The following is a 26,632-nucleotide window of genomic DNA, read 5'->3' as shown; positions in this document are numbered from 1 at the left end:
TCGAAATTTTAGATTTTGAACGATGATTAGTCGACGCATTTGTAATTCTTCGGGCTTCTATTGTGTTTTTTATAGTAAAATGTTGCACTAGCTTCCGACGTTTTGCTTCTTCCTCGCTTCTTCGAGTTTGCCCTGTCTGTTCGCACGCAAATATGTACAATATTCATTTTGTGTAAAACTCTAATGCTGAATGTATTGGAAATACTAGTTTGTAGAATTTATACTTAGAAGGCAAAGTTAATATTTACTTAAGGTATTAAGGTATTGAGTTAAGTAATTAGTAAGATAAGAGTTTGGAATGTACGATATAGATTTAAATTTGTAAGCAACCCTAGGAAAGACAAGCGTTATAGTAAATAGTAAAATAGAAGGTAAAAAATATATTTGGAATGTAAAACAAATCTTGGAGATTTGTTTCCTCCCTAAGGGATCTACAAATGAAATCTTCAATATTTGTTCTCCTTTCTAAATATGTTATATACCTTTTAATATCTATAAATCTAGAATCTATCTAATCTAATCTAATCTATAAATATAGAAGGTAAAACAAATCTTGGAGATTTGGTTTCTTTGCAAAGGATCTTCAAATGAAATCTCCAAGACTTGTTTTAGTTTGTATATATATTATATATTTTATAAATATGGGAGGTAAAGCAAATGCTGAAGATTTATTTCCTTCATAAAGGATCTTCAAATCGAGTTTTCAAGATTTCTTTCACCTTCTAGATATAAACTCTAAATATTTCGTACACGTAAGAGTTTTATACAAAATGCATGTCCATATTTTTAGTTAATAAGTGATTAATTCATAGCGTGAAAATGATGTAGCTTTATCTGATCGAGATATTTTTCAGTAATAATTAAACCTAAAATGAGTTAAAAATATTCCATTACAATGTTAAGTATTTATTATATAGCACATTTCTATTATGTATTCTAGTTATGTATATTACTGTATACGTTATATTGCTGATTAGATACCTTCTATCTCTTGACAGTGTTATTCTACAGAATATGTCAGGTAAAAACCTCAAATCTGGGAAATAATAGCGTGGAAAAGTAGCGATGTTCTTGGAACTTGTAAGTAAGAAGGGAGGGTAAATGTTGATATCCACGTCGACGACACCATGGGAGTGGTGCAGGTGCACATATACTATGTATCTTGCAACAGATTGGATAATGGGCTTCTTAACAACGTAACGGAACGCGGTGTGTGCAGTGTTAACAGAACGACAGTGAAAAAGAGCGAAAGAAAGAAAGAGAGAGAGAGAGAGAGGGAGGGAGAGACATGCGAAAGGTTTCACGATGAGAAGAGATAGAACTGTGTTGTGTGTGTATGTTAACGACACACATTGAACGGATTGAAAGAGCAGACTGGATTTAAGTGTCGTTTCCAACGAGCTGATCCTGTTTGGAAGAACCCAAAGACATCGTCGAGACACTCTTTCTTGGTAATAGTGAAATCACTGTTATATGCATGTACCATGTTACGTGTACTATGAAGGCCTGTTATTTAACTCCTCCGCGATGCAAATGAGCGTTTAGATTCTCCAGAGGCTTTCTTAACCCTCTCTTTATCCATTCTCCACTCTTTATTCTTCTCCCTTGGAATAAAAGTATGCTGTTTTAGAAATATTACGAGACATACAAGTATAAAGAGTTTGTGTCAGATAGATCTTTCATTTTATATCACACTAAGATCTACACTGTATCTGCAAGAATTTTATCTAATACATGTTGATTATAGTAATATTGTATTCCTGTATTAATGCAGCCTGATAGCCTAGAGACTGGACCTGGTTTTACATGTTTTGTAGACATAAAACAAAATGTTAAACTACATTTACAGATAGCTACAATAGTACATATTGGTCATATATTGGGCTATAAAAATTATACAGTTTTAATCTTATTCAGATTTTATCTTTCTTTTTTTTTTAAATAGGAATATTATTGTATTAATTTCATTTTAAGGTACAATACAAATATACAGTTTAATTCAATACAGGGTGGACAATATATAACTAACTTATTATCATTGTCAGTAGCTTTTAAACAAAATACAAAACAGCAGTCCTTTTAATGTAAATCGTTTATTAAGATAATAGTGTTCGGATATATATGGCCAGAAATTTACTCTGCTATATGGCCAGAAGTTATCTCTAGCAATTTCTGAAACTGCAGGATCAAGGCAGACCTAGGCGTTATCTGTGATCCATATCGATGTAATTCAATCTGGTATCGAATGACCAAAGTAAGAAAATATATTTCTCTTATTCTTTATTATATCGTTACGAGATGTAACAAGTTCTAGTCGAATTATCCAGACTCGTACGATCGAAATAATACCAAACACAAGTATACATTTTCGACCAACAATTCTTAATTAAACTAAAGAAATATGTAATATGTGGCTAGAAGTAAGAAATGACCTGACTACTTTTCACTCTTATCTTTGATGTATCCATGGTAATGTGAACAAGGAGTCGAATAACAATGAATGGATTAACAATTGAAAAGGCTGCAATACATATTAAAGAGACAGCTCCACTTTACAATAATTTGAGTAAAACAATTCAAACGAACTGGAAATCAATTAAAATCGAATCACTTATTGAAACTATAAATTGATGCTATAAATTTAAACTAGAAATTCATAGTCAACTGATGGTAATAAACTTTTGTACTTTTGAATATAAATCATATATCTTTCTCTCTTTGTAATGAATGACGAAGGATGGAATATTCGAATTGCGTGAAAGATGGAGAAAGATCGTGGAACAAAATCGCACCCACGTAATTCAATAAATGTTGATCGAATGGAAATGTAAATCAGAACGAACTTTCCGACCGACCTTTTGAATCTTTTCAATCGCTCCAAAAATACGCGGCAATTCAGGTTGTACGCTTGTCAAATTCGGTCATCACCGTGATACTTCGTATAATTTCGTATTTCACGAGCTTCTCTTCTCGTTGCAGTATCGCAACGAACAGTGTTGCCAGCGTTCGTAAAATTTTTACTCGTGAAACATATACGAATTTAAATGAACCTGATCCTTCCGCGTTCCGCTAGATCGTTTCGAATTAAGCGAGCGTTTCCGCGGAAACCCGTTATCGTGTTACGGACACGAAAAATCCACTGACCAGGAAATACAAGTCGAGCAACGGTGGTAGAGTCGTGCATCATCGAATTTGAATAAACTCGATCCTTCCGCGTTGCGTTCATGTTGGTCGCAGCGGTCCTCGCAATTTGCACGCGAACGCATCGATTCTGTCCGCCTACACGCACGCGTTTTCATCCGCACATGCGCAATGTATATTCTTTTTTTATCTTATCTGTGTGCCGTGATGAAATCGTGAAATCGGTTAAAAATCGATTTACGATTTTATAGTTTCATACGACTGGTTAAGCGATTTGTAAAAATTAGAAGGTTTTACCGTAATTTGGTTGATTCATAGAACGTTGCGAATTGTTTCGATGGTATTGCTACGGATTATACGAGGCACACAAACCATATAAATGGAATTATTATCTTTTGAATTGAACTTTTTGTAATATTTTACAGTGGCTTAATATGTCCCAAATTGAAATTTTTGAAATGTTTTAGATCCAACTAACGTCTGTTAGATTTTAATTTTTCAAACGTTTCCGATCACGTTAATATCTTTCAAACGTAAATTTTTTAAACCTTTTGAATCGGATTAGTATTCATAGGATTTAAATTTAAAAGAGTACAGTTGATTCACAGTGCAAGACAAATAAAAATACACATAACAACTATAAATCCAGTCTTTTTTCATGACCAGGGAGACTGAAAAATAAATTATTATTATTATTATTATCTTGCAGATTTAAATTTCTTAAACGATTTAGATCTAAATTAAAATTTTGAATCGTCTCGTAGCAACGGGAGAAATTCGCTGGATAGTTAAAGTCATCGAACTCGGCCGTTTATGAGCGTTTGAAACGACTTGCATTCACGTAAAAGATCAAAATTATCTACTGAACAACTCTATAAGATGTACGTGTTTTATATTTCTTGAGATTTGCTCGGATCTGCAGAAGTCTATTTATTCCGGGACACCCTGTATAGTATAGCTATGTTTCCATACATGCGTATCATTTGTTTCAGTCTATATTAAAAGATACTGATAGAATAGAAATTCCCTCGTTACATTATAAAACATACAGCTTTCTTTTCGAAATCAATTAAGAACCACCAAGGTGTGTGAAATAGAAGAAACATCGCTTTTTAATAGAAACAAATATATCGATTTCCCAGAGGGGAATCCCTTTTTGCTTTCGTTGGATACGGCGGCTTGCTTACACCACCCCTGGGGATATGTTCGAGGGTCGATACGACGGAATCGAGTTTAGGCACGCATACTCAAACACGTTCTCTGGTACTTGCTGGAGAAAAAGCGTGTGAACAGGTTTTGCAGGAAGCTTTTCGATAGACTTTGAAACACTTTGCAAGTAAGTCTTTTTTTGGATATCCAATCGACTGGGATGAAAGTGCTCTTCCTTCGTCTTAATATTGATGTTACGCCACGAGGCTTACCACAGGCTGTATTTTTTAATCGTCGCTCGCGGTCCTACAACGTCGCAGGCAAACCGTCTTATCTGCCCGCCGGATCATATATAATGTATCGACGAGAGCATAGTTGTCGCCAAGCAGCGAGCTCTAGAAACGTCGATTTTTGACCGTTACGTTTTTCACACTAGAAGGGGCATACGTGATCATAGGCGCGAGCGGTGGCGTGATCCGAGCATAGTGGGGGTCGTCTTCCAAATGAGACAAAGGAATAATCGAAGGGCGTTCAGTTCCTTCCGACGAGTCAAACGTGACACTTCGACAAATCTGACGAGCAAACGAATTTATCTAGAGATATCGCAAAGTCGAGTCAAATTTCTGTAACATCTTCATCATATTATTGTAAAATATATTGTTCTATGTTAACCTGTTAATACAGTGTTACATTCATTAAACCACCTCTGTTATCCTAACCGAAACAGGGGAACGACTATTTCGCGGCGTCGATTAACACAATCGTAGCGAGAATTTACGCCTCTCGCTGACCGCGTCTCTCCGCGAACGGTCGTAACAATTGAATTTTTATTCCATTTCTAACACGCTCGCCTATTTAGCATTATATCTAATTTAAAATACATTTTCTCATAAAATTAATAACGGTAGATAATTGCGTATCTTTCGTTGGACGTAATTTAAGTTTATCAGGTGTATAGAAAAATTGACTGAATTACGAGAGGAGAAAAGATTCTCGTTAGTAATCGTTCTTCGTTTCTTAATCTGAGCAAACTTGTTCCTTAATTTATGCCAAATATAATAATCAGATAGCATGAAATTTATTTGTGAAATTCCATTTTCTCTTATTAGCAAATTCGTTAGCCTCGTGCAACAGCATTTATCAGCGTGTTGTAAATTACAATTTTTATTTTGTAAAATTCTACTAACGATTTATTAATTGCCAATGACGGAAAGAGGCTGAATTCGTACGAATGTTCATTGTCGTTAGCTATCCATGTCTATCGTCCGATACGGTAAACCGCAGATAAAAAAGCAAATTGGCTAAAGAATCTGAGTACCGAGGTCGTACATTTTTCTCTCAGTATCCAGATATCTTTTCACGCGTCGGTCTCGTTCTCCTTGGACGTTTCAATTACGTCATCTTTGACACAGGAATGAATTGAACGACTTAAATCTTCTAATAGGACACTATTTATTCCATTATGAAAAGTATCAGGTCAGAAATTTCGTAATACTTCCGCCTTACGGTTACGATTTCCAATTTTTCATCCTCTTCTCGTGGAATTTCTCTCCAAAGTTACTTCGATTATTAATGGGTAAAATATCGTTTAGCAAAATACAACTTTTAGTTCAAGTTACCAACGACTAATATCAAATTCGAACAGGGTTCTCTCTTCGGATCTATTTAATATCTTTAACAGTACGACGAATGTTTAATTCAATTTCTTTTATTATTACATTTCTTCGTACGTATTATATAAACCTGCATAAAAATCCGCCATCTATTTATCATCATTAGCTCTGCGATGTAGAGTGTGCACGAAAATCCACCGTTTATACCTACGATTATTAGCCCCGGACAATTATAAGAAAGCTTCCCGGAACCGGAAATATCTGCCTCGCAATCGATGTCGACTTCGGTTTCCATTGCAAGCTCATAATGCATCGATAAAGTCCCTCGTTTTTCATGCTTTTTAATAAGTCTGATAACAAGTCCCTTTCGACCGATGCAAATTGAATAGACATTCGCTAAAAACCGATAGATCGATCGAACCGAGTCTACCAATGTACCTGATGCAACCTGAATCGTAAAAAAAAAAAAAAAAAAAGAGAGAGGAGAGAGGAAAAATTACGGTTGTATCAGGTTTGCCCGATACGGGGCATTGTTGCGTGTTTCGCTATTATTAAAAACCCTCCTCGGGGATAACCGAACGTATCCAGGTTGTATAGGCCTTGTTCCTTTGGTAAAGTCGAGTATAATCGGCGTCGATAACGAGCCACCCGGTGCTCCAGATAGAGCCGAATCGTTATTGGAAATATCCAGGGCTTTCTTCCATCGTTGCATATCCTCTCGAGTGTGACCCGTATTTCACGGAAGAGGATCCCTCGCATTCCTCTTCCTCTTCCGTTTCTCTTCCGTGTCTTCACCCTTTGCAGGCTCGTGTACAAGGTCGGAAATGCTCTTTCCTTTGTTCGATTGAATTTTCTGCTTTGACATGCAAAGGATAAAGCAGTTTAGAGAAATTTAACTCTAGAATGACACTGGTCTATGTACTTTCATGCGTATGTAACACTGTGGCTAAGCTAAAACGAAGTGCGAATGTTCGAAACGTTATTGAACACTTTGGAAAAATTCTGTTTCTATCCTTCTTCTTCTCTGTTAAGTTAGATTGTTCGAGAACTTAACGCTGTTGAGTCCAATAAAATTTAAAATTATAACGTTGTATAATTAAAAAAAGGAAGAGAGGAGATTGATGGTCAAATTGCAGTGAAAAGGAAGTTTAGGTATTTTTTGATATTTGGTTGTTTTGATCAATTCTAAAAAAAAAAAAAAAAAAAAAAAGAAAAATATGACTAAACAAGAGATGAAAAGAAGAGATTCTGCGACAAACGAACTCGGTGGATACACGTAGCTTAGCCAGCTTCTAGAGAAAATCGTTCTCCTTTCTCGTAACCGACCTACATTTATGAAACAACCATCTCCTCTCGGCCCAAATTTCTCGTTGGTCCTCCAGTTTTCCCTTTGATTCCGCTCGTAGCAGAAAATTCGTTTTCTAAAAAAAATCCCCGTTAGACAACTAGGAATCCAGTACTAGAATTTATGATCAAAAAGAAGAGACAAATTTTTTGGGAGAAGTTGGAACAGATATGTATGAAAATTTGAGGGACAGTAAAAATGAAATAAGAACATTTAATATTTATTATTCACTAAATTTTAATATATATATATATGTATTTATTTATTTATATATTCAAATATTCATACATAATTATATACAGGGTGGTTGGTAACTGGTGGTACAAGCGGAAAGGGGGTGATTCTACGCGAAAAAAGAAGTCGAAAATATAGAATAAAAATTTTTCGTTTGAGGCTTTGTTTTCGAGAAAATCGACTTTGAATTTTCGCTCGGTACGCGTGCACTTTATCGCGTCTCGTTGTAACGGATCTCACTGTAGATCGTTGTCTCGATGGAAAAATTAAAAAAAAAATTTTTATTCTATATTTTCGACTTCTTTTTTCGCGTAGAATCACCCCCTTTCCGCTTGTACCACCAGTTGCCAACCACCCTGTATATAAAATTGGGAATCTTCAAATTCATCCAGAATTTCAAGTATTTAATATTCATTTACGGATATTTGAAGGTCAAAAAACATTGAATATTTTAGATGTTAATCTAATTGCAAATATTTCAGAAATTTGTAATATTTGAAATTCACCAAATTCCAAATACTCTGTATACCTAAAATACCAAATACTTCGCCATTTATCTATCTTCGCCATTTGTAATATTTGAAATTCACCAAATTCCAAATACTCTGTATACCTGAAATACCAAATAATTCGCCATTTATCATATTTCGAATGTCCCATATTCGCCAAATTCCAAATACTCGATGCCCCCAAAGTGCCAAATATTTTGCATCCATCAAATTCCAAGTACTCGATATTCCCAAAATTTCGATTAATTCACATAACCAAATATTCGAATTCTCATCATTCAATTACTCAGATATAAATGCATATCTATCATAGTTTCCCAATCTGATAAACGCGCAAGGTATGAATATCGAGATATGCTCCAACATTTTGGCGAACGTTCCGTCAGCTTGTCGGAGATTTATCGTCGATCGAATATTAAATACGTGGAACCGGCTTAGCAACAATGTACGTCGGCTACACGACTATACACAAAAGTAATGAGACAACTGAGGCAGCTCAGAATGGATGTACACAAGATACGTACACCCCTTTATGTATCGTCCACCAGTACAATGTACACGAGTCGTTGTATATATACCCTCGTGCGTTACGCCATGGTTCGTGTAACTTTACACGGCGTAACATTCGTCTCCGATTTAATGGAAAACAAAAGAACAACATGGATATTCCTGTTTGTCTGGAGAGCAAAAAAGTCGTGTTTAAAAGTAAAAAAGGTTATGATGTTCACAAGAAAAGAACAAATAACTAGACTCAAGATACGTCATTACTTCAACATTAATAGGTTAGGACTAGGTTATATTAATTAAATGAATTTTACCATATATGAGCTTTTTAGAAGAATAATGGATTAATTTTTAATCTACTTATTTACCAATTTAATTAATTATTTACCAAACATATTAGCAATTTAATTTCAAGTATTTTAATTCGTTAATGTTCAAATGATCTTTCCTGTCATAACCTTGTTCTATTAATAATCTAGTAAATTGGGCTTTCTGGTAATAATCTAGTGATAATTTCTTTAAAATTGTCTCAGTACATTGGAACATCTCTGTTATAGCGTATAAATATATTCAGAAATAATATAACAATAACGTGTAATAAGGAGTGATAAAATAAACAAACAATTGATTATAAAATCGCCAAATTTTGTAAAATCTTTAATACTATGACAGGGATAGAACATTTTGAACAGAATAAGTGGGGAGGCAGTTTCTCCAAGATGATTGTAACTTTCACGACGAAGATTGCACGCCTCGTTGTCTGTTACGAATCTATGAATGGGCTCCATTCATTCCATTTGCATTTTTACTGGCCGATCGCATGCAGCTTGCTTCTGTTCTCGAATGCAACGCCACAACCTTAATCACGACTGTATCATATCGAATTAAAATAACTGAATTTTTATGTGAACTAATTAGACGATAATTTTTCTTGAAGATTCTGTTTGATGATTCCTTTTAAAGATTTTATTTGAAGATATTTCGTAGAAGATTTATTCGTACTCTTTTCATCGATAATTTTTCATCTTCACATGAATTTTTTACACGATATGTTCCAAACGAATATCTCAATTTTTCTTATGGTCTTTGGGATGATAGAGAAATTTTCTTTTATTCAGAGAAAGGCAAAAGTAATGATTTGTATTTCTTTCTGTTGTACTAAACAACGAGTGGACGTTTACCCACATGATAATTTTAGCGATTATTTCTTTAACTCGTAGGACTGGAAATATAGAAGGAAGTATATTTTCTTGAAAATACATAAAGAGAGTACAAAATAAAGAAGTAGAAAAAAGTTTAACCATTGAAATAGTAGAGTAGGTACGTTGTATGCAATGTTGGACATTATTGAATAAATTTTATTTGTTACATGAAAGTCCAAATGAAAAACAGGAATAAATTATTTGTTATTTGGACAAGCCTAAATACATTATTCAAGATAATGAAATTAACTGTTAGTTACAAGTACGATTGTATTTTTTATTTATTATACATGTTATTCTCTACATGTTACATTCATATTGCAGGTATATGATGGTTATTATCTGATTGCATAAGCTGCAAATTGGAGATTCTGTCTTTTTTTTTTAGGGGGTATTCGTGTGTCTGATTCTGAATCTTGTCGTAAATCTATCTCGGGACAGAAGTTGATAGAAGTCTCTTACTAAGTTATAATATAAATTTTCATAAAAGTCCGTAGTCTGATAAAGACGCTCTTCGTTGAAAATTTTGTCGTTTGAGAGATTCACACGTGTGACGTGACTTTTGGTCCATCCTATATAAATGAAAGATCCTATATAAATAAGAACAATATTCTATCCTCTCAGGTTTAAGAACAAAACGCTGTTTTCTTAGTTGTAATCGAAAATTATTCGTTTACAATCTTCTAAAAATACCTGCCATGTTTCATTCCCTGCTCCAGTTACCTTGAAGCAAACTTTTCCCTTCAAGTGTCCGTGATATACACGCGAAAATCAAGTGGCCCGGAAATAGTTCTCGCCATAGCACGAGGAGCCAATTACGAACCTGAATGAACACGAAGAACTTCGTTTATTGCTCCAGCCCTCTATCGATTTGATTTATTAATTCTTCTTTAAAGAAAAATTCGCGCTCCGTCTTAGAAAACGAAACTGACGCTCGTGTTCAAATTTGATACTATTTATATTTTGTCCATGATCGGTACGAGCCAATAATTGAAATTCTGCTGTATTTGAAATTGTATATCATACTATATCGTAATGCATATATTCATCGTATCGAGTATTATGTATTATATACAGGGTGGTTGGTAACTGGTGGTATAAGCGGAAAGGGGATGATTCTACGCGAAAAAAGAAGTCGAAAATATAGAATAAAAATTTTTCGTTTGAAGCTTTGTTTTCGAGAAAATCGACTTTGAATTTTCGCTCGGTACGCGTGCACTTTGTCACGTCTCGTTATAACGGCTCCCCCTGTAGATCGTTGTCTCGATGGAAAAATTAAAAAAAAAATGTTTATTCTATATTTTCGACTTCTTTTTTCGCGTAGAATCCCCCCCCCCCTTTCCGCTTGTACCACCAGTTACCAACCACCCTGTATATAATTTTTTTGTGTATGTGCACGCTTTATGCATTTTGTTTCTATCGTAATTTATTCCTTGAAGCTAAATTCTAATTCAACGCCTATCTAAACATATCTATATCTTCATTTACTATACAGATATGTACTATAATTACAATAATATAAACGTAGTATCTTTCCTGATAGAACAATTATTAAAACAAACATATTTCTCTAGAATATAAAATATCAAAATCCACATTCTACGTCACGATGATCATTAACTTGGTTCACCATAGCATAGCTTCATGCCAGATAATTATGATTTGTTGAGGAGCACATGGAAACGTAGAATAGCTTTGAACTTCTGATAATAATCAAAGAAAACTGCACAAAAGAGACGAACTTGCGAACAGATTCTTTCCACCATTATATGCCCCTTGAAATATTGTGATTTTGCCCTAAGAAGCTTACGTGATCCCATTTAACTAAGATACACCCTGTATACAGGGTGGTTGGTAACTGGTGGTACAAGCGAAAAGGGGGTGATTCTATGCGAAAAAAGAAGTCGAAAATATAGAATAACAATTTTTTTTTAATTTTTCCATCGAGACAACGATCTACAGGGGGAGCCGTTATAACGAGACGTGACAAAGTGCACGCGTACCGAGCGAAAATTCAAAGTCGATTTTCTCGAAAACAAAGCCTCGAACGAAAAATTTTTATTCTATATTTTCGACTTCTTTTTTCGCGTAGAATCACCCCCTTTCCGCTTGTACCACCAGTTACCAACCACCCTATATACACCTAACCTTACCCTGTCACCCTTAATTACCCTTATTTGAAACAAAAAAATGTGTCAGAAGAGAACTGTATGATGTCGGGGATGAGGTACCGTGCTTTCATGCATTTCACCTTGCGACGACCTTGAAACGTCCAGCAAAGCTGACATTAAGATTTTTAAAACGGATGCCTCCATTTCTCGTTACATACTCTTTTAGTTTTCAAAACACTGCAAACTCGTGCCTTTTGCTGCATTCGCTGCCGAGATGTAAACTCTCAAATTCGACAGAGCAATACAAGGTATAATTGCCCAAAAGTGACTACTTGGAAACGATCGACCATTTTGGACACGCCAGAAGTTTCATAGTAGCATTATGAAGAACATCTTTATGTGTCGCGTCGTGGTGTACGTCGGGTAATTCTAATGCCGGCGGTATATCGGATTTTAAAGTTCATATCTCGATTACGGACACTTCAAAAGGCACGAGTTTATAGCATTTCGAAGACGTCTAAATGTCAGCTGCAAGAATGTGTAACAAAAATATGGGGGTATACATTTAAAAATAAAAGGTAAAAGCACAATATGTCACCTTCTATATCGTACAACTTTTGTCTCAAACATTTTCTGTATCGTCACAAATAGGAAAGTAAGTAAGGCTGGAAAAGATAGATGGAACACCCTGTATATATACATATATGTACGTATGTACGTATACATATGTGCACATTTATTAGACTATAGTTTATACAATTGCAGTTATCAATTCATAACCTAACCTATAACCTAGCTGTATCTTCTTCGCCTAAGGTTTCAAATCCAAGGATCTATGATTTATTGGAATCATGATCGATTTAGAGGCCTTGTTTCAGCAGCCTTTGGACTATTACAGGCCGAAAGAACCTCGTTATTCAATCGAAAAGTTAGTTCTATCGAAAACGATGATCGAAGAGAATTAAAACTTCCTCCTTAGTAATTTGATAGGCCTCGCATGCAGCATGCTAAAACTGCAGTCAAGTAACATGTAATGTATTAGAAGCAGTATAGACTGGAATAGCAGTGCTTGTTTTAAGGTTAGGAGAGCTTGCGAAGCTCAAAGTGGGTCAAAAGCCAGCGTGCCCCGGTATACTTGCCAACCTACTTGGAACGCATTCGAGCAGAGTCGGAAATGTTCTTTTGCATCGCCTCTGTTACCACGTACACCAACATAATTGTTCTAATCCAAATCAATTTGCATGTAATAAGTTACTAAGGTAATAAAATGGTATAAAATCCTCTCTTTACTAAGTACATATAAGATTTTGAAGAGCAATTTCACAAAGCAACTTGTCTAGGATACAGTCGGTGTTGTGGCACAGAAATAAAATAGGTTTGTACGACCGTGCGGTAACATTCTACTTAAAGTAGCTTATTCGAGTGTCCGACCTCAGACAAACCATTGTCGGTGATCATAAATCGTTTCCAGAAACTTACTGAAAACGAGAACGTCTTTATAAAATTTTCTTTAAAAATCTTCTTATAAAGATTATAAGATTTATATTATTATAGATTATATAATAATATAAGATTATAGATTATAAGATCTTCAAGATCTTATAAAATCCTTTATAAAAAGGAAAAATATTCTCAATAAAAGAAACATTAAACTATAATAAATTCCAAAAAAAGAACACTGTAAACACCCGTTTTAACATCAACTGCTCGTATTACGTTGCTATTTTATTTTATTACATCACGTTATTTAACTCTTCCTTCGTAATTACCATGTACCTAGCTATCTATCCTGTTTAAAATAAAATTTACTTCTGTAAAGGCTCGATGGATCAGCGAAGAGTAGTTAGAACCGATACCGTTCCTCGACGATACTGTAGGAGGAACGTTTCAACGAGGAAAGAAATAGAAAACTACCGGTAGATCCCCTGTGCATACTCCATTATTCTTTTTCCTATATCTGCCTCTGTTCCCTGTAATACCTTCGTATTGACTGTCTCCTTGTAAAGCGCCAGACGGAATTTTAAATCTTGATACGAAGACAGATCTTCCTGCTCTGTTTTCCCCGTCCTCTGAAAGCCCGGAAGTGGATGGGAACACAAAGCGGAACGGTGAAACTCGTCGATCACTCGAACCGTGAACTAGAAGCATTTGGATAATTAACACGTCGCAGCCATTGCGATGGACGATTTTTCTTTTTCTTTTACCTTTGCCTTCCTCCTTCTTCTTCCTTTCTTTCAATTATTTTTAATTCGTTCTTTTCTTCTTTTCTGTTCCGTTATCGAAGCGTTGAAGTTGATCGCCGCGAAAATACCAAGGTCTACAAAGTCGTTTTTCTAATGTACAGGGTGTGTAAATATTGTCGATAAAAGTCATCATAAGTCTGACTGTCTGACGACTCTACCATCTTCGGTTTGACGGAGATTTCAGCCGAAGGGCTCGCGCAACGTTGTCCTTGAACCTGAAAATCAAAGCCAAAAGGTCAGTTTTTTTACTCTGTCGTATTAACATCGCGGGCATCAACTTTGAAAAAGGAACTAAACCGTTCTCTTGGAAAATGATGTTACAGTACCATTGGCCCTTGCATCGATACTACTTACTATGTGTTCGTATTTCACAGGCGAATATATAGAAGGAAAATAGCGTGGCATTAACGAGGAAACAGGAAATTATTTCTTAGCAAGTGAAGTAACCGACTCTAAGTAGGGCGAAGCTGACTAACTTCATGATTTCTAAATATTACAAAATTACTCGCTCTATGAAGAAACCTTCCTATTATAGTAAGAAGAGTTAAATGGCGTCAAAGAGACCAAGATTTGGTACTACATATTAGCTGTTTCGTAGGTGAATACGTAAAGGACATACAAAGATCAACTGCTAGACAACGTCAGTAAAAATAATGTTGTAGGTGGAGAGTTAAGTTTGGCACACTCTGTATAAGTAACAATCTTTCTTGTACGTAGTCTTAATTTGTACTATCCCTCTGGGTCTTATTACTATCCTTATTGCTAGTAATTAATATCACATTGCCCTAAATGATACTGTGCTATCTTGGTGTTCTAGACAAATTACTTTAATTCTCGTTGCACGCTTTGTACGAAGCAGCGCAATCTTTTTACATCCACTTCGGCGTTTGCTTTCACAATTTGCCTGCTGCTTTTTATTATTTAAATTTGTCTATATGACAATCGCTCTAAAATCTCAAAAGTAGAAAAGAAGAACATATTAGGATATTTCTTTGCGCTGGGATGTTTTAATTAGACCAGAACGTACAGAAGATCGAGAGTCGTTAATTATTTTCCAACGAGTTTCTAAGAGAAATTTTCATTTGTTTTTATCATATCGGTTTCCTTTCTCACTCTTTCTCTCGATTGAATTTCAACAGCCATTTGAACCTGATTAATAGAGAATCCATTACTAATCGTATCAGATCATAGGCTTTGACGCTGGAATTGAATAAAATAATAGTACACTCCAGGCGGACCAGAGTCAATTAACGCAATTAACGAGGAAATGATACAATATCGCGATTAACAACGTGCTCCTAATGCCAGGAATAATGGCAGCCATGGGAAAAGAGGCGTGAAGATTAATGAGGATGAGTCGCGAACAAACGAGATGCCATAATCCTTAAATTACGTATTACAGGCGTTGCCATTTTCAGTAACAATTAAAAGATACTTGGAAACGCGTGTATCATTAATATTGCTTTTTAATTCTTTTAATAAGAATTACAAATTGAAATGGTGCAGAGGAATTTCAGCACAATGCGGTAGATGAAAAACTCTGTTTAACAAACTGCTACGTATTTACCTTAGAAGAGTCTTTCGTCAAAAGTCTATCGAAATAAAGGAAGTTACTTTTCATAATTGATATTGATTTCTCTATCGCATCTGTTCTTAATTAATTCAAAATTTCGATTCAGTTCTTAGGCTAATAGGTGTTCGAGTGAATGGGGCTCTATTTTGTTTACAAACAGGAGTGTACGTACTTATTTCGAACATGTTCTGTAGACTAGATAGGCAAGACCCAAGTGAAAAGGTACAGTAAATCGTTTTAAAGCGACAGGAAGCAGTGGATGCGTATTATTTCCAGCTATGAGGTATCGTTGTGTCCCAGTGGGAAACACGAGACGATGTTGGTATTCTGCCAGTCTAGAACAATGTGTGGGTCCCTTGTAAGAATAGGAAAAGCCGAACAGTGCGGCGAGGTCGGTCTCTTCTTGGCACGAAAGAATGATACTCCGCGATAATTACGACCTGTAACTACAACGTGCGCTTATTTATCATGCATGCGACACGGGGTCGGATTAAATGTTAGCTGCACGCTGAAAGGAGTCGCATTTGCATAAAAATGATGGAGAAATCTGCCAGCTTAAAGCTATCATCAATCTGTTAACCGAGAATGAGAAATTAAGTTATCGTAAATCGAACATTATATATGCACGTACATAATATTTTACATATATATAGTTATATATACTTCTATACATATATATATATTTATTTATTATAATTACATGTATACAGAGATAATCGACAGAGAACTAACAGAGAATATATACAGAGATAATCTAATAAGATTATAAAAATAAGAGGGTAAACTGTAGTGATAAAACGACAGATGTTAATAGAATTCGATATTATAGGATAAGATAAGTTATTAAGAAGGATAAGATATAAACAAGAATCTGATAAGATATTAATAACTACAATGTACTTTATTTATATAATTTATATATGTATATAAAATACATGCATTGTAGTCACTAATATCTTACAGGGTGATGTGACGAGAAGCAATGAAAAAAGTTCATATAAATATATGGTCTATCTGTCTTCGCTTATGAGACACAACGAATTTTCATAAACACTAAACCTATTGAAGATGTTGAATAAGCTTCCCAACAAATCCGGCAAACATCAGGAACCATTCAGAGTGTAACCGGGTTTATAACAAGACGTCTACAGGCTTGCCTTAAAACGCAAGGTGGTCATTTTCTTCAGTATCTTCTGTAAAGGTAATTGGATAACACGAAATCAAGAGAAAAGTTCGTTGTATCTCGTAGACGAAAACGGATATGTCTATAGGAACGTTTTCTATTGTTTCTATTATATGTTCTGTTGCACCCTATATATAAGAATAGGCTCAGTTTTACAAACTCGATGTCTAAAACCAAAGTATGAGAAAGATATAAGTATATACGAGTTTTCAAAAATATTATAAAATCAAGTCCATTTTTCGACCCTAAAGCCGAAATTACATAAAATATATAAATATATACTTGGGACTGATTAATTAGTGTGAATGCTATAATAAATACAATGTTGTGCGGATATTCTTCACAGCCACCGTACTCGCCTATTGTATACATGTAACGATATCTCGCTTTCCAACTTGCTTCATAATAGTCTTAATAATTCACCTTTAACGACAAGCTAATCTTTATTGTCGTGATGAAAAATGAAGTCGCACGAGGGGTCGAAACGCGATCATCCGGCTTGTATGGAAGGCTTCGGTTGAATGCAGACTCCCATTAACCGATTATATCCCATTAAACGATTAACATTCTGAGCATTCCAGTTCTTTGCCCGCCTCTTTTGCCCGGCATGTGCATTGAGTAAAATCTACTTTTACACAGAATACACACGATTCGTGTTACAACGACTTCCTTCAAGGAATTTCGCATTCCTTTGCCTCTGCCTATTTCTATCTTGTCTTGCAATTTCCTAAAGAAATGGCGTACTTCGCAGGATTTACTGTAATTAATCGCCTTATACAGCAGCTCGCGTGATACCTAACGTTAATCTCGTTTCGACATAACCTAAAAATCTATCTTTTTATATACTATACACTTCCATTCACGATCTGTGTCACAATATTACTACGTTACCAATATCAACATAACGTGCCAAAAAGTTCGATTCTCTTTTCCTCTTTGTTTTCCTGAACGGTATTATGTCGCATTGTAGATTGGAGGTTATATCGCTGTCATTTTTAGTCTTTTCGTTGTGGTGTCTTAAAAACAGAAAATTCCTTTAACGTAGGTGTGTGAATAGTTTTTAATGAAGTATCGCTATTATAATTTTATGTCATACATACAATATTTGTCATTTTATGTACCTAAAATAATCGTATTAATACGATAACGTTATTACAGTAAAGTTAATACAATAGAGTAAACCAATTTTTACTACATGTAACAAAGCAAACACGCTACCTTATTCCTCGATACTTACATCCAAAATCAATTTGTTACATGTACCAGCGTTCATATATACTCTTGGCTATAAGATATATAGAGGCATTATAATCGTTATTAAAACAAATTTTAAAAGTTACAGTATAAGGTCTCGTTCGAATGAGATTAATATCTTTAATTAAAGAATTTTAATTTGGAATAATCATTATTGATGACGGAAATTTAATTCTGTTTACCAATAACCAATATAAATGATTATAACTTTTTTGGTTATTAGTAATTATTATCGATGAGCCGCACTTTACTTTAGTTACCGATAACTATTATTGGCGGTACAAAATTTCTCTCGTTACAATCGGCTATTGCCAATTGTTATTAACAGTACTTACAATTAATACCTATTCACTGAGGATATAAAAAAATTAATTGTAGATATTATGTATTTTATTAGGCAAAGAAACGATATGAAGGTATATGAAACAAGGAGTAATCTAAAAGATATTGTAGTACAATGTGCATTATTAATGCATGTGTTAATAAAAATATCTAAACTACAATATCTTTTATACTATTCTTTGTTTCATATATTTTCATGCAATTTCTTCGCTTTATAAGATGCATAAGTTCCATCATTTAGATATTTCATGTTATCAATGAATACGGATTATCAGTAATGTTAATAACAACTGACAATAGTCAAATGTAACCAGAAAAAATGTTGTCGACAATATTAATTGACGGTAACCAAAAGCATTTGTTGCCATCGATAATAGTTACCGGCAACCAAAACAAAATGCATACTATCGATAGTAGTTGCTGGTTACCAAAAGAAATTGCAGTCATTTATATTGGTTACTGGTATCCAAAATTGAAATGCCTTCGTTGACAATGGTCGTTCCTAACCAAAAGGAAATTTTAATCATTCGTAATGGTTATTCGTAATCAGAACAATTAAAAACTAATATTTTTCAATCATATCGTGTTTTGGATAATTTCTTTCACATTTATTCATAGCTTTTATTTAAATAAAAATTGATTTTTACTCAATGAGTTTTTGCCAAAAAATGCTTAAGATAACCTTTATCTTGGATCTTTGATTATACATATATAATTATAATTGATATTTCAGGGCGTGGAATGATAAATGGTTGCTACCAGCAGCATGGTGTATGAGGAGATAGTCGGTATACGGGGTAGCTGACCCCAACCGCCGCGCACGCTTTTTACGCGCGAAATGCCCCACAATTTGAATTCCGCTTCCGTCAACTCCGCCAACACGGCACCGAATCACCAGGCCTACAACCAACAACCTTGTCACCGACAGAATGGAGATGGACTTCAGCCCGAGGTACATTAATTCCATTTAACAGAAAATGATACTTTGAAGAAAATAGACTTAGATCCTTTATTTGCCAAAAATGCCAGGTACTATCCTATTTACGTTTAATACTATATTATCTTTAAATTATCTTTAAATAATGTTTTAGATGTATGTATTTGCCTATTAAATTTCTGTTGCACAACGAAGGAACCAAGAACCACATTGGACATTTAATCTGACGTTAATTACTCGCTTAATGGTTATACGCATTACGCGTGGAAAGAGTATAATGTTTCTGGAGCAGAAAAAATAGTTTTAGTTTAGGAACATCAACCCGGAAAAAGCATCTCGTTACTCGTTTAATTTAAACGATGAACTTGATGTTATCATATTTTATAATAAAAGTAGTGTAATATTTGTACTCAGCTATAATCATACAGTATGTAATATGTAATTCTTGTCTCCTATTGTATTTGAATGTAACGAGATACATTATGGAAATAAGAATTTTCAGTGATAACGAAAAAAGACGTTATACTGTCTTAATATTCGGATATATTAATTAAAATATGTAAATTCGATATCGCACAATGTAAAGTGTATTAACAATAATAACACCGTAGCACACTGCAAAAAATTGTTCATATTTAGATTATAACATTTTAGAATTGTATCTCAATGCAATTGGGGACCAGTTTTTATTTGCTGTCCAACTGAATTAAGTAATAGTTAAGAGACTAAGCGCTTCATTTTTAAAGAAGCCATGATTTTAAGATTGCCCTTGAATTTTATTACTATAATACGCAAGTCCATCCAAAGAAAAACATCCAATGAGGAATACTGTCATGGTTTTTAACGACTATACAGTTAATTAATAATTGCATAATATCCATCCAAGGAGTGCTCCAAATTAATAAGAACCTAAGTATGTCTGATGACAAACAGAATAATGCAATATATAAAAATAAGAAACCTATTTTAATGAAAATGTATGTGTATGTAACATTCTTTGTTGCAAAAATTGGCACAGAATAACATAGAGAAATATTAATTTGCTATATTAACTTCAGTTAATTACACATATTTATTCGTTACTTCTGGAACATTATTTTATTCTATATGAATAAAATTGTAGAACATAACCGTAACATCAAAAATCCTGTTTTCAACAATTTTGAAGTTTCACTTACTTTAATCACCTTTTATATTCATTCCCTCTATTGCAAAAAGCAAATAGTTAAATAACGATAATTATTTAAAGTGTATATATAATTGATATTAATTGATATTAAATTATGTACAATTGATATTTTACGAAGAAATCTATTTACTCTTTATTAGAAAGAGCCGGTGGAGTTCGATACGTCTCATTTGCGTGGTGCGCCGGCCGAGGTCGAGGCACTGGTGCACAACATCAAAGAAGTTGCGCAACAATTCCTCTATCACTGGAGAACATTCCCTATCATCCTTCCACCGGCACTGTCCACTTGTACGGAGGGCGAAGACACGCTTGCGAGAAAGAAACACCACCTGAAGGATCTGTTCGTCGCGCCCAGCTTCGACGAATTAGACTCAGTCGCCGTAGACAGCAAGGGTGAACCAAGGAGATTGACCAAAAAGCAGCTGGAAAGCATCAGCAAACGAGGGTAGGTCTTCCTATAATAACGAGATATCCATTTAAATATTTATCTTTATCTTTGTAGGTAGCAGTAGTATCAGATTCGTAAGCTCTCACGTTAGGGACGTCCTTAAGCCTGCAGTTGCGATACTCGTCGACCAAGTACGAATTGGATTCAGTTTTTTGAAGCAGTACTATCCAAGACTTGCAGTCACTAGTGAAATTGGAGCTGTAACTTAGAAAATGATTTAATTTAAGATTTATGGTTTCACATGTTTTCTGCTTAGATTTTGTATTTAGATTTAGTCAGGGAACGTATTGTAAATAAAAGAGTATATAAGGCATATTATGCGTAAAGAAACACAAAGGATTTCCAGTCTTTTGTGAATCACATAGTAGATAAAGTAATATTTAAGAAATAAAAATAATCAACTACACACACGCGCGCGCGCCCTAGTATTGGACAGTACTGATTTAAAAAATCGAATGATAAAGATTAAAAATAGGGCTAAGAATTTTTTGAATCTTTAACGAATCTTATTGCAACTTAAGGATTAATGACGTTTATACTTAAATTGAATATGCTTCGAAACACAATATCGTAGCGATTGTATCCCTTAGAATTAGATATTAGCGACTTTTCTGCGCACAGTATAAACATCGCGAGTACTTACTAACAGATACTTGTTTTTAAGGCTTGAATGAAGCTCTCACAGATGCTAGTTTTTTCTAGGATGCAAGGAATATACGTATATAACATATATAATTTCAGGAAATACGTAAATGTTTAGAAAACGTCATGTGTATAAACGTCATATGAGTTTATCGCCTACGCAAATTTAAAAAAAAGACAAAAGAGGAATTTGTGATAATTGAATTCCCTTGCAAAACCTTAAAGGAATTTTATTTTTTAACTATTCAAGTAGTCAGCCTTAATGTATATCACTTCGTTTTGATAATATAAGAATAGTGAGCGAACCAAACCCAAATGGTGCCTCGTTTTCGTAAGGATGTGTAAAACCAAACAGCCACTCGCTTGTGTCTGATATTTTCTAACAATTTTTGTAAAGCTTTCAGAAGGAGAAGTACGGAAAACCGAAGAAGCTGAATGCCACTCAATTGGAGAGCATTCGAAGATGCGGGTATGTCATACACCAGCGTCACACAATATTCAAAGTTGACCGAAACAATGATCGTTACCCTGTGCAATGATTTTGGAGACTGGAATCACTCTCTCTCACGATCATCCTTTTTTTTTCTTTTTTAACGAAGAAGTTATATCTCTAAAAACCCAAAATCTGTGTAAATGCCACCACAAAACAGCATGGTCTTCTCATCTTCATCTGAAATTCACCCTGACAACAATTGGCGATTAATTAATCGATTGATTTGCATCGGACAGAGATCAAATATATAAAACGAGGGATTGCCAAGTGCACGAATTCACTGAAAAGAAAGATTTATATCTGGTCTATGTGTGGAGGGATTTCGTAGAGATAACACAGCTTATAACAAATAATACTTAGGCAATCACGGCATGATGTAAATCCTAACTGTTAAAACACAATTAATATACGGTGTAGGTTGTGTTTTTTTATTTTTAGAGCGTTTAAAGTATGCTTGTATTATAGCGAACAATTCTTATCACTAGCTTTAGCTCCACGAATAAGGAGTGGAGAGTGTAAGGTTCTTCTGTTTTGGTTATTCACTAATTAGAAACGCTGCAACAATGTAAAAATTTTGTACATATTCCAGGATATGTTTGTTCTCTATGTACGTATATATGTTAAATGTATTTTTTCTTTTTTTATATATACATATATTCACAATGTAGACGTAACATTCTGTTTCTGGATTTTTTTCCATATTTTTTTTTCCTTTTATCCCAAAGTCGACTGTGTTAATAAACAATTTGTCTTTCAGGGAATTCGAGGTAGACTCGATCAATTTCGCTGGGCAGACACACCGATGGAGATTGAGCGGACTTCTTCAGCGTGGACGAGACAGAAGACGAGATGCATTGCTTCGGGATCTCGCTTTGGCAACTAGATTCCTTGTAGTTACGGCGAAAGCCAGACTGGTCTCCCATTGCTTCAGTGTTTCGCAATCTCTGAAAGCTTTACTAACAGGGCTGTTACGGCTTCTTGGTATGAGTTCATTAAGAAAGTCCTTTCTATCTCTAATGGATTCGCAAGAGGCAATATTATTTAAGTACAATTGGACGTTATTACGTTTTAGATATTATAATTGGCGTACCATCGCTTCAAGCACATAATTTGGATGCTAAAATCAGGGAGGAGCGATGTCGGTACTTGGTTGCCGAATTAGTGTGCAGGGTAAATTGAATAAGTCCTCTAAAATATTTATTTCAGTTACATTGGATTGCTACTTTAAGCAGAGGCTATGTCAATAGGAATTATAAATAAAAATATTAATATGATGGAAAGCATCGCTTTCTAAGATTTTCATAAATCTCGCTACAAATTGCAGCCTGAATATGAAGATTCTCTGGAACTTCTATGTGGTTTTGTACGAAAACAGCTTCGGCGAGCGACGATGGAGAAATTCGAAGTGGAAAGAGAATTATCACAACTATTACCTATCCCGGTTCCTTTCGTATTTGGAACACCCGCTGGAGCAGTGGTTGATCTTAGATTATTTAGCAGAGACATCATCAGGAAAGCTTTACCGATTTTAGTTGCTATTTTGGAGAGAGAGACACGAGGCTGGTTTCTTCATTTCAGAGAAAGACTGATTTCTGAGTTGAGAGCGCGGAAAAAACCGGATGAAGAGATAGAAAGAGTACGATTACTTCTATATCAATCACTATGAAGTTATCATAAATCTGTGCGGTGTATTCTTATTGATTATGATCACCTTTAGGAAGTCAACGAAGCTGTTATGCGAGAATATTTGCAACGAGTGTTCTCTAACATCTTATCGCATCCAGACATACTCGATCTCGGTAACGGAATAGCTCAACTGTTGGTTCAGCAAGCACAATCGGTCGTGTTAATGCATCGAGCAGTGAAAAATGTGCAGCGTAAACTATTGCAAACGAAAGAAGCGTTGAAATGCCATATAGAAAACGAACATCCAGTTTTGTCGCGAATAGAACCATGGATGCGCGATAGAATGAGAGAAGTTGAGGAGAAGTTCATCGAAGAGTGCGAATGGAGCGCACACGAAGAAGCTCTCACATTGTGCACTCATCAAAATTTACAGCAGACAGTTTACTTTCTTAATCGTGATTTAACATTTATGAAAGAGGTACGTAGAACTGCAGATATTGTCATAAACACTTATTCGCATATGAATACAATGTATTCGTTTCTCTCAGCGTGAACCAGTCCTGTTGAAAGAATTGCGCAAAGTTAAAACACCCACGAGGAGCTTCCAATGGCCGACACAGATATGGCTTCCAAAAAACTGGATTATCAGACGCAATTTTCAAGGCCAGTCTGAAATCATACCAACGGTGCTGAGCAATACTCCGACATCTATCACGACACCTCGCGCAGATCCGAGTCAGCCTGTCTTTTTAGTTGAAAGGGAGATTGTACACACAACTACAACAAGGTATATTGTAACAATGAAGTAATCATTCTATAAAATTAGTAGATCATTGTCCTCCTGGTGTAAATTTATGAAGAATTAATTGGTTCTAAAATTTATAAACAGATGGCCTATGTGGCGTTGGATTAATTACGTAGCCAGGACGTGGTGTTGGACTTGGAATGCAATGTTTCTATTAGGCGTGGCAGTGCCGTGGTGTAGTCCAGTCTCCATACGAGCTTTGCTACTCGTACAACCCTTTACTCCCGATCTAGAATTGAGTCAATTGAATGGAACCCTGTTTCCTAGAAAGTCGTCTCAAATGCCCACTCTTTGTTCTCGGTTGATAGCACTTTGGAGACATATTAGTAAAAGTCGGACACATTTTGAAACAGAACCGGACACTGGTAAATTTAATAAATTAATAGTTCTATACTTTATTTTTTATTGTTGAATTTATTAAATGATTATTTGATCATTAATTAAATAACTTTGCTTTTAATTGTAGGATTTATTGGAAAAGGAATGACAAGGCATTTAAATAGATTATGGAACTATGGTGTTAAAGGTCTTCTAGGAACACTTATTATATTATTTGTTTTTCCTGTCGTCTGTATAGTCACGAGTTTAGGATCGCTTCTTATTGCACTTACTGCAGTTTTATGGTCCGTTGAATATACTATTACATATATCATAATATTTCTTAATTATAAAACGGTAACACTTTCTTTTTTTTTTGTTAATTTAGGATGCCTTTAATTACCTTAGCGTTGCATGCATTTATGGCACTCATAATGGATTTGGATAGTCCAGAACCAAGTAGAAATCGATATTTGGTCATCATGGAAGCATTAGTTTGGAATATCGGTACACAAGGCTGTCTACAACCAATCGCGGCGTTAATTGTAGCTCTTGTTTTGTGTCCTATTATTTCTTTTGTGATACTTACAGGTAAAATATAATATTCTCATTATAAATTAAAAAAGTAATTAACTATGAAGGATTCGCTTATTTAAAATATATCACTATCTCATAGTTGCTGTGATACGTTACTGGATTAGAGTGGTCTGGGACACGACTATGTTCCATTTAGTAATAAAGAACAGGGGTCGTATACCGGCCAGTGATAGTTTTGTGGTTAAAAGAATAGCTGGACCAGGACTAACTTCTGATTATTATTATCAAGTAGGTATCACAAATTAATCACTAAAATAACTACTACTTAATGTTAATTGTTCCATTCTTATTTGTAGATTAGGCCTGAACAAGCTTTAGCTGCATTCGAGGCGAAACTAGAGTTAGACGAATTGTTAGCTTTCCAACAAGAGACAGAACGATTAATTACACAACCTCAGAGGGATTTCACTCAATTTGTAGAAGCCTGTTTTGGCCCATTCGCTGCTAGCCTTGCCAAAACAAAAGATCCGTACAAATCGTTAGAAAAGGAAGCCAAAGATCTGATCGCCGTATTACACGAAAAATTAGACAGACGTAGAAAAAATTTGCAGACTGGTCTTGGAATGGTCGTAAGAAGTAAAATAAAACTTACTACCTTTGATCTAAAGGTAATTATCGGCCAAAGCACCTTTGATCCTAAAAATTATTTTACAATTTTATACATTTATAATTCCATCTTTAAGGTGGTAATACAACAAGGGGCACTTATGTTAGAACGCCTTTATCCCAGTCATGTGTTCGCGAGATTATCAGGGAATGAAGAGGATTTCTGGGAGAACAAAGGTTTAAGTGTCGGTGACTGGGCTGGTTTAGCTGGCCTCATGTACGCAGATATTTTCAGTTTAAATTTCCTTCAACCTCTCGATGACGCAGATACGAAATTCAGGCTAGAACCTCATCCTGGAGTCGATTTATCACGTTACACAGATATGGTTCATAGCACAGAAATCGGCGGAACTAATGGGCCAGATTTGCTCGGCGCAGTTTATGCACCACGTGGAAATATACAAGTGTATAGTCCGTACCTAGAGGTCTCAGCTTTTAACCCACGCGCTAAACAGACTAGTAATAGCAGGAAATCAGATAAGCGATGGTAAAAAATATTCTGAATTTTGGATATTACTAAATATTAAATACTAAAATTTTAAGTATTATACGATCAGTATGTGGAGTC

General features: G+C 35.0%; 1 protein-coding gene and 1 long non-coding RNA gene across 3 annotated transcripts in view; one reads left to right on the top strand and one right to left on the bottom strand.

The window, feature by feature from the left end:
- Positions 1 to 26,632, top strand: part of LOC126873331 (uncharacterized) — a 42,078-nt gene that overhangs the window by 11,635 nt on the left and 3,811 nt on the right. Inside the window, exons 2-15 of one of the 2 annotated variants that reach the window (XM_050634080.1) lie at positions 19,137 to 19,355; positions 20,670 to 20,974; positions 22,017 to 22,088; positions 22,870 to 23,093; positions 23,185 to 23,282; positions 23,437 to 23,748; positions 23,830 to 24,216; positions 24,287 to 24,525; positions 24,628 to 24,908; positions 25,010 to 25,166; positions 25,250 to 25,452; positions 25,538 to 25,686; positions 25,755 to 26,066; positions 26,142 to 26,551. In XM_050634080.1, coding sequence (XP_050490037.1) covers positions 19,242 to 19,355; positions 20,670 to 20,974; positions 22,017 to 22,088; positions 22,870 to 23,093; positions 23,185 to 23,282; positions 23,437 to 23,748; positions 23,830 to 24,216; positions 24,287 to 24,525; positions 24,628 to 24,908; positions 25,010 to 25,166; positions 25,250 to 25,452; positions 25,538 to 25,686; positions 25,755 to 26,066; positions 26,142 to 26,551 — 3,263 coding nt within the window. In that variant the 5' untranslated portion in view covers positions 19,137 to 19,241. The remainder of the gene's footprint in view (positions 1 to 19,136; positions 19,356 to 20,669; positions 20,975 to 22,016; positions 22,089 to 22,869; positions 23,094 to 23,184; positions 23,283 to 23,436; positions 23,749 to 23,829; positions 24,217 to 24,286; positions 24,526 to 24,627; positions 24,909 to 25,009; positions 25,167 to 25,249; positions 25,453 to 25,537; positions 25,687 to 25,754; positions 26,067 to 26,141; positions 26,552 to 26,632) is intronic. The other variant, XM_050634081.1, reaches the window with a different exon arrangement.
- On the bottom strand, positions 1,893 to 19,130 carry LOC126873343 (uncharacterized). The gene is made up of 2 exons (XR_007692383.1): positions 14,013 to 19,130; positions 1,893 to 13,946 (listed from the first exon to the last, which is right to left on the bottom strand). It is a non-coding gene; the product is annotated as an uncharacterized LOC126873343 (long non-coding RNA).

Source organism: Bombus huntii, chromosome 14 (genome assembly GCF_024542735.1).
Source record: "Bombus huntii isolate Logan2020A chromosome 14, iyBomHunt1.1, whole genome shotgun sequence".
Taxonomy (NCBI): Eukaryota; Metazoa; Arthropoda; class Insecta; order Hymenoptera; family Apidae; genus Bombus; species Bombus huntii.
The sequence above is the reverse complement of the archived record's forward strand: the minus strand, read 5'-3'. Positions and strand labels throughout refer to the sequence as shown.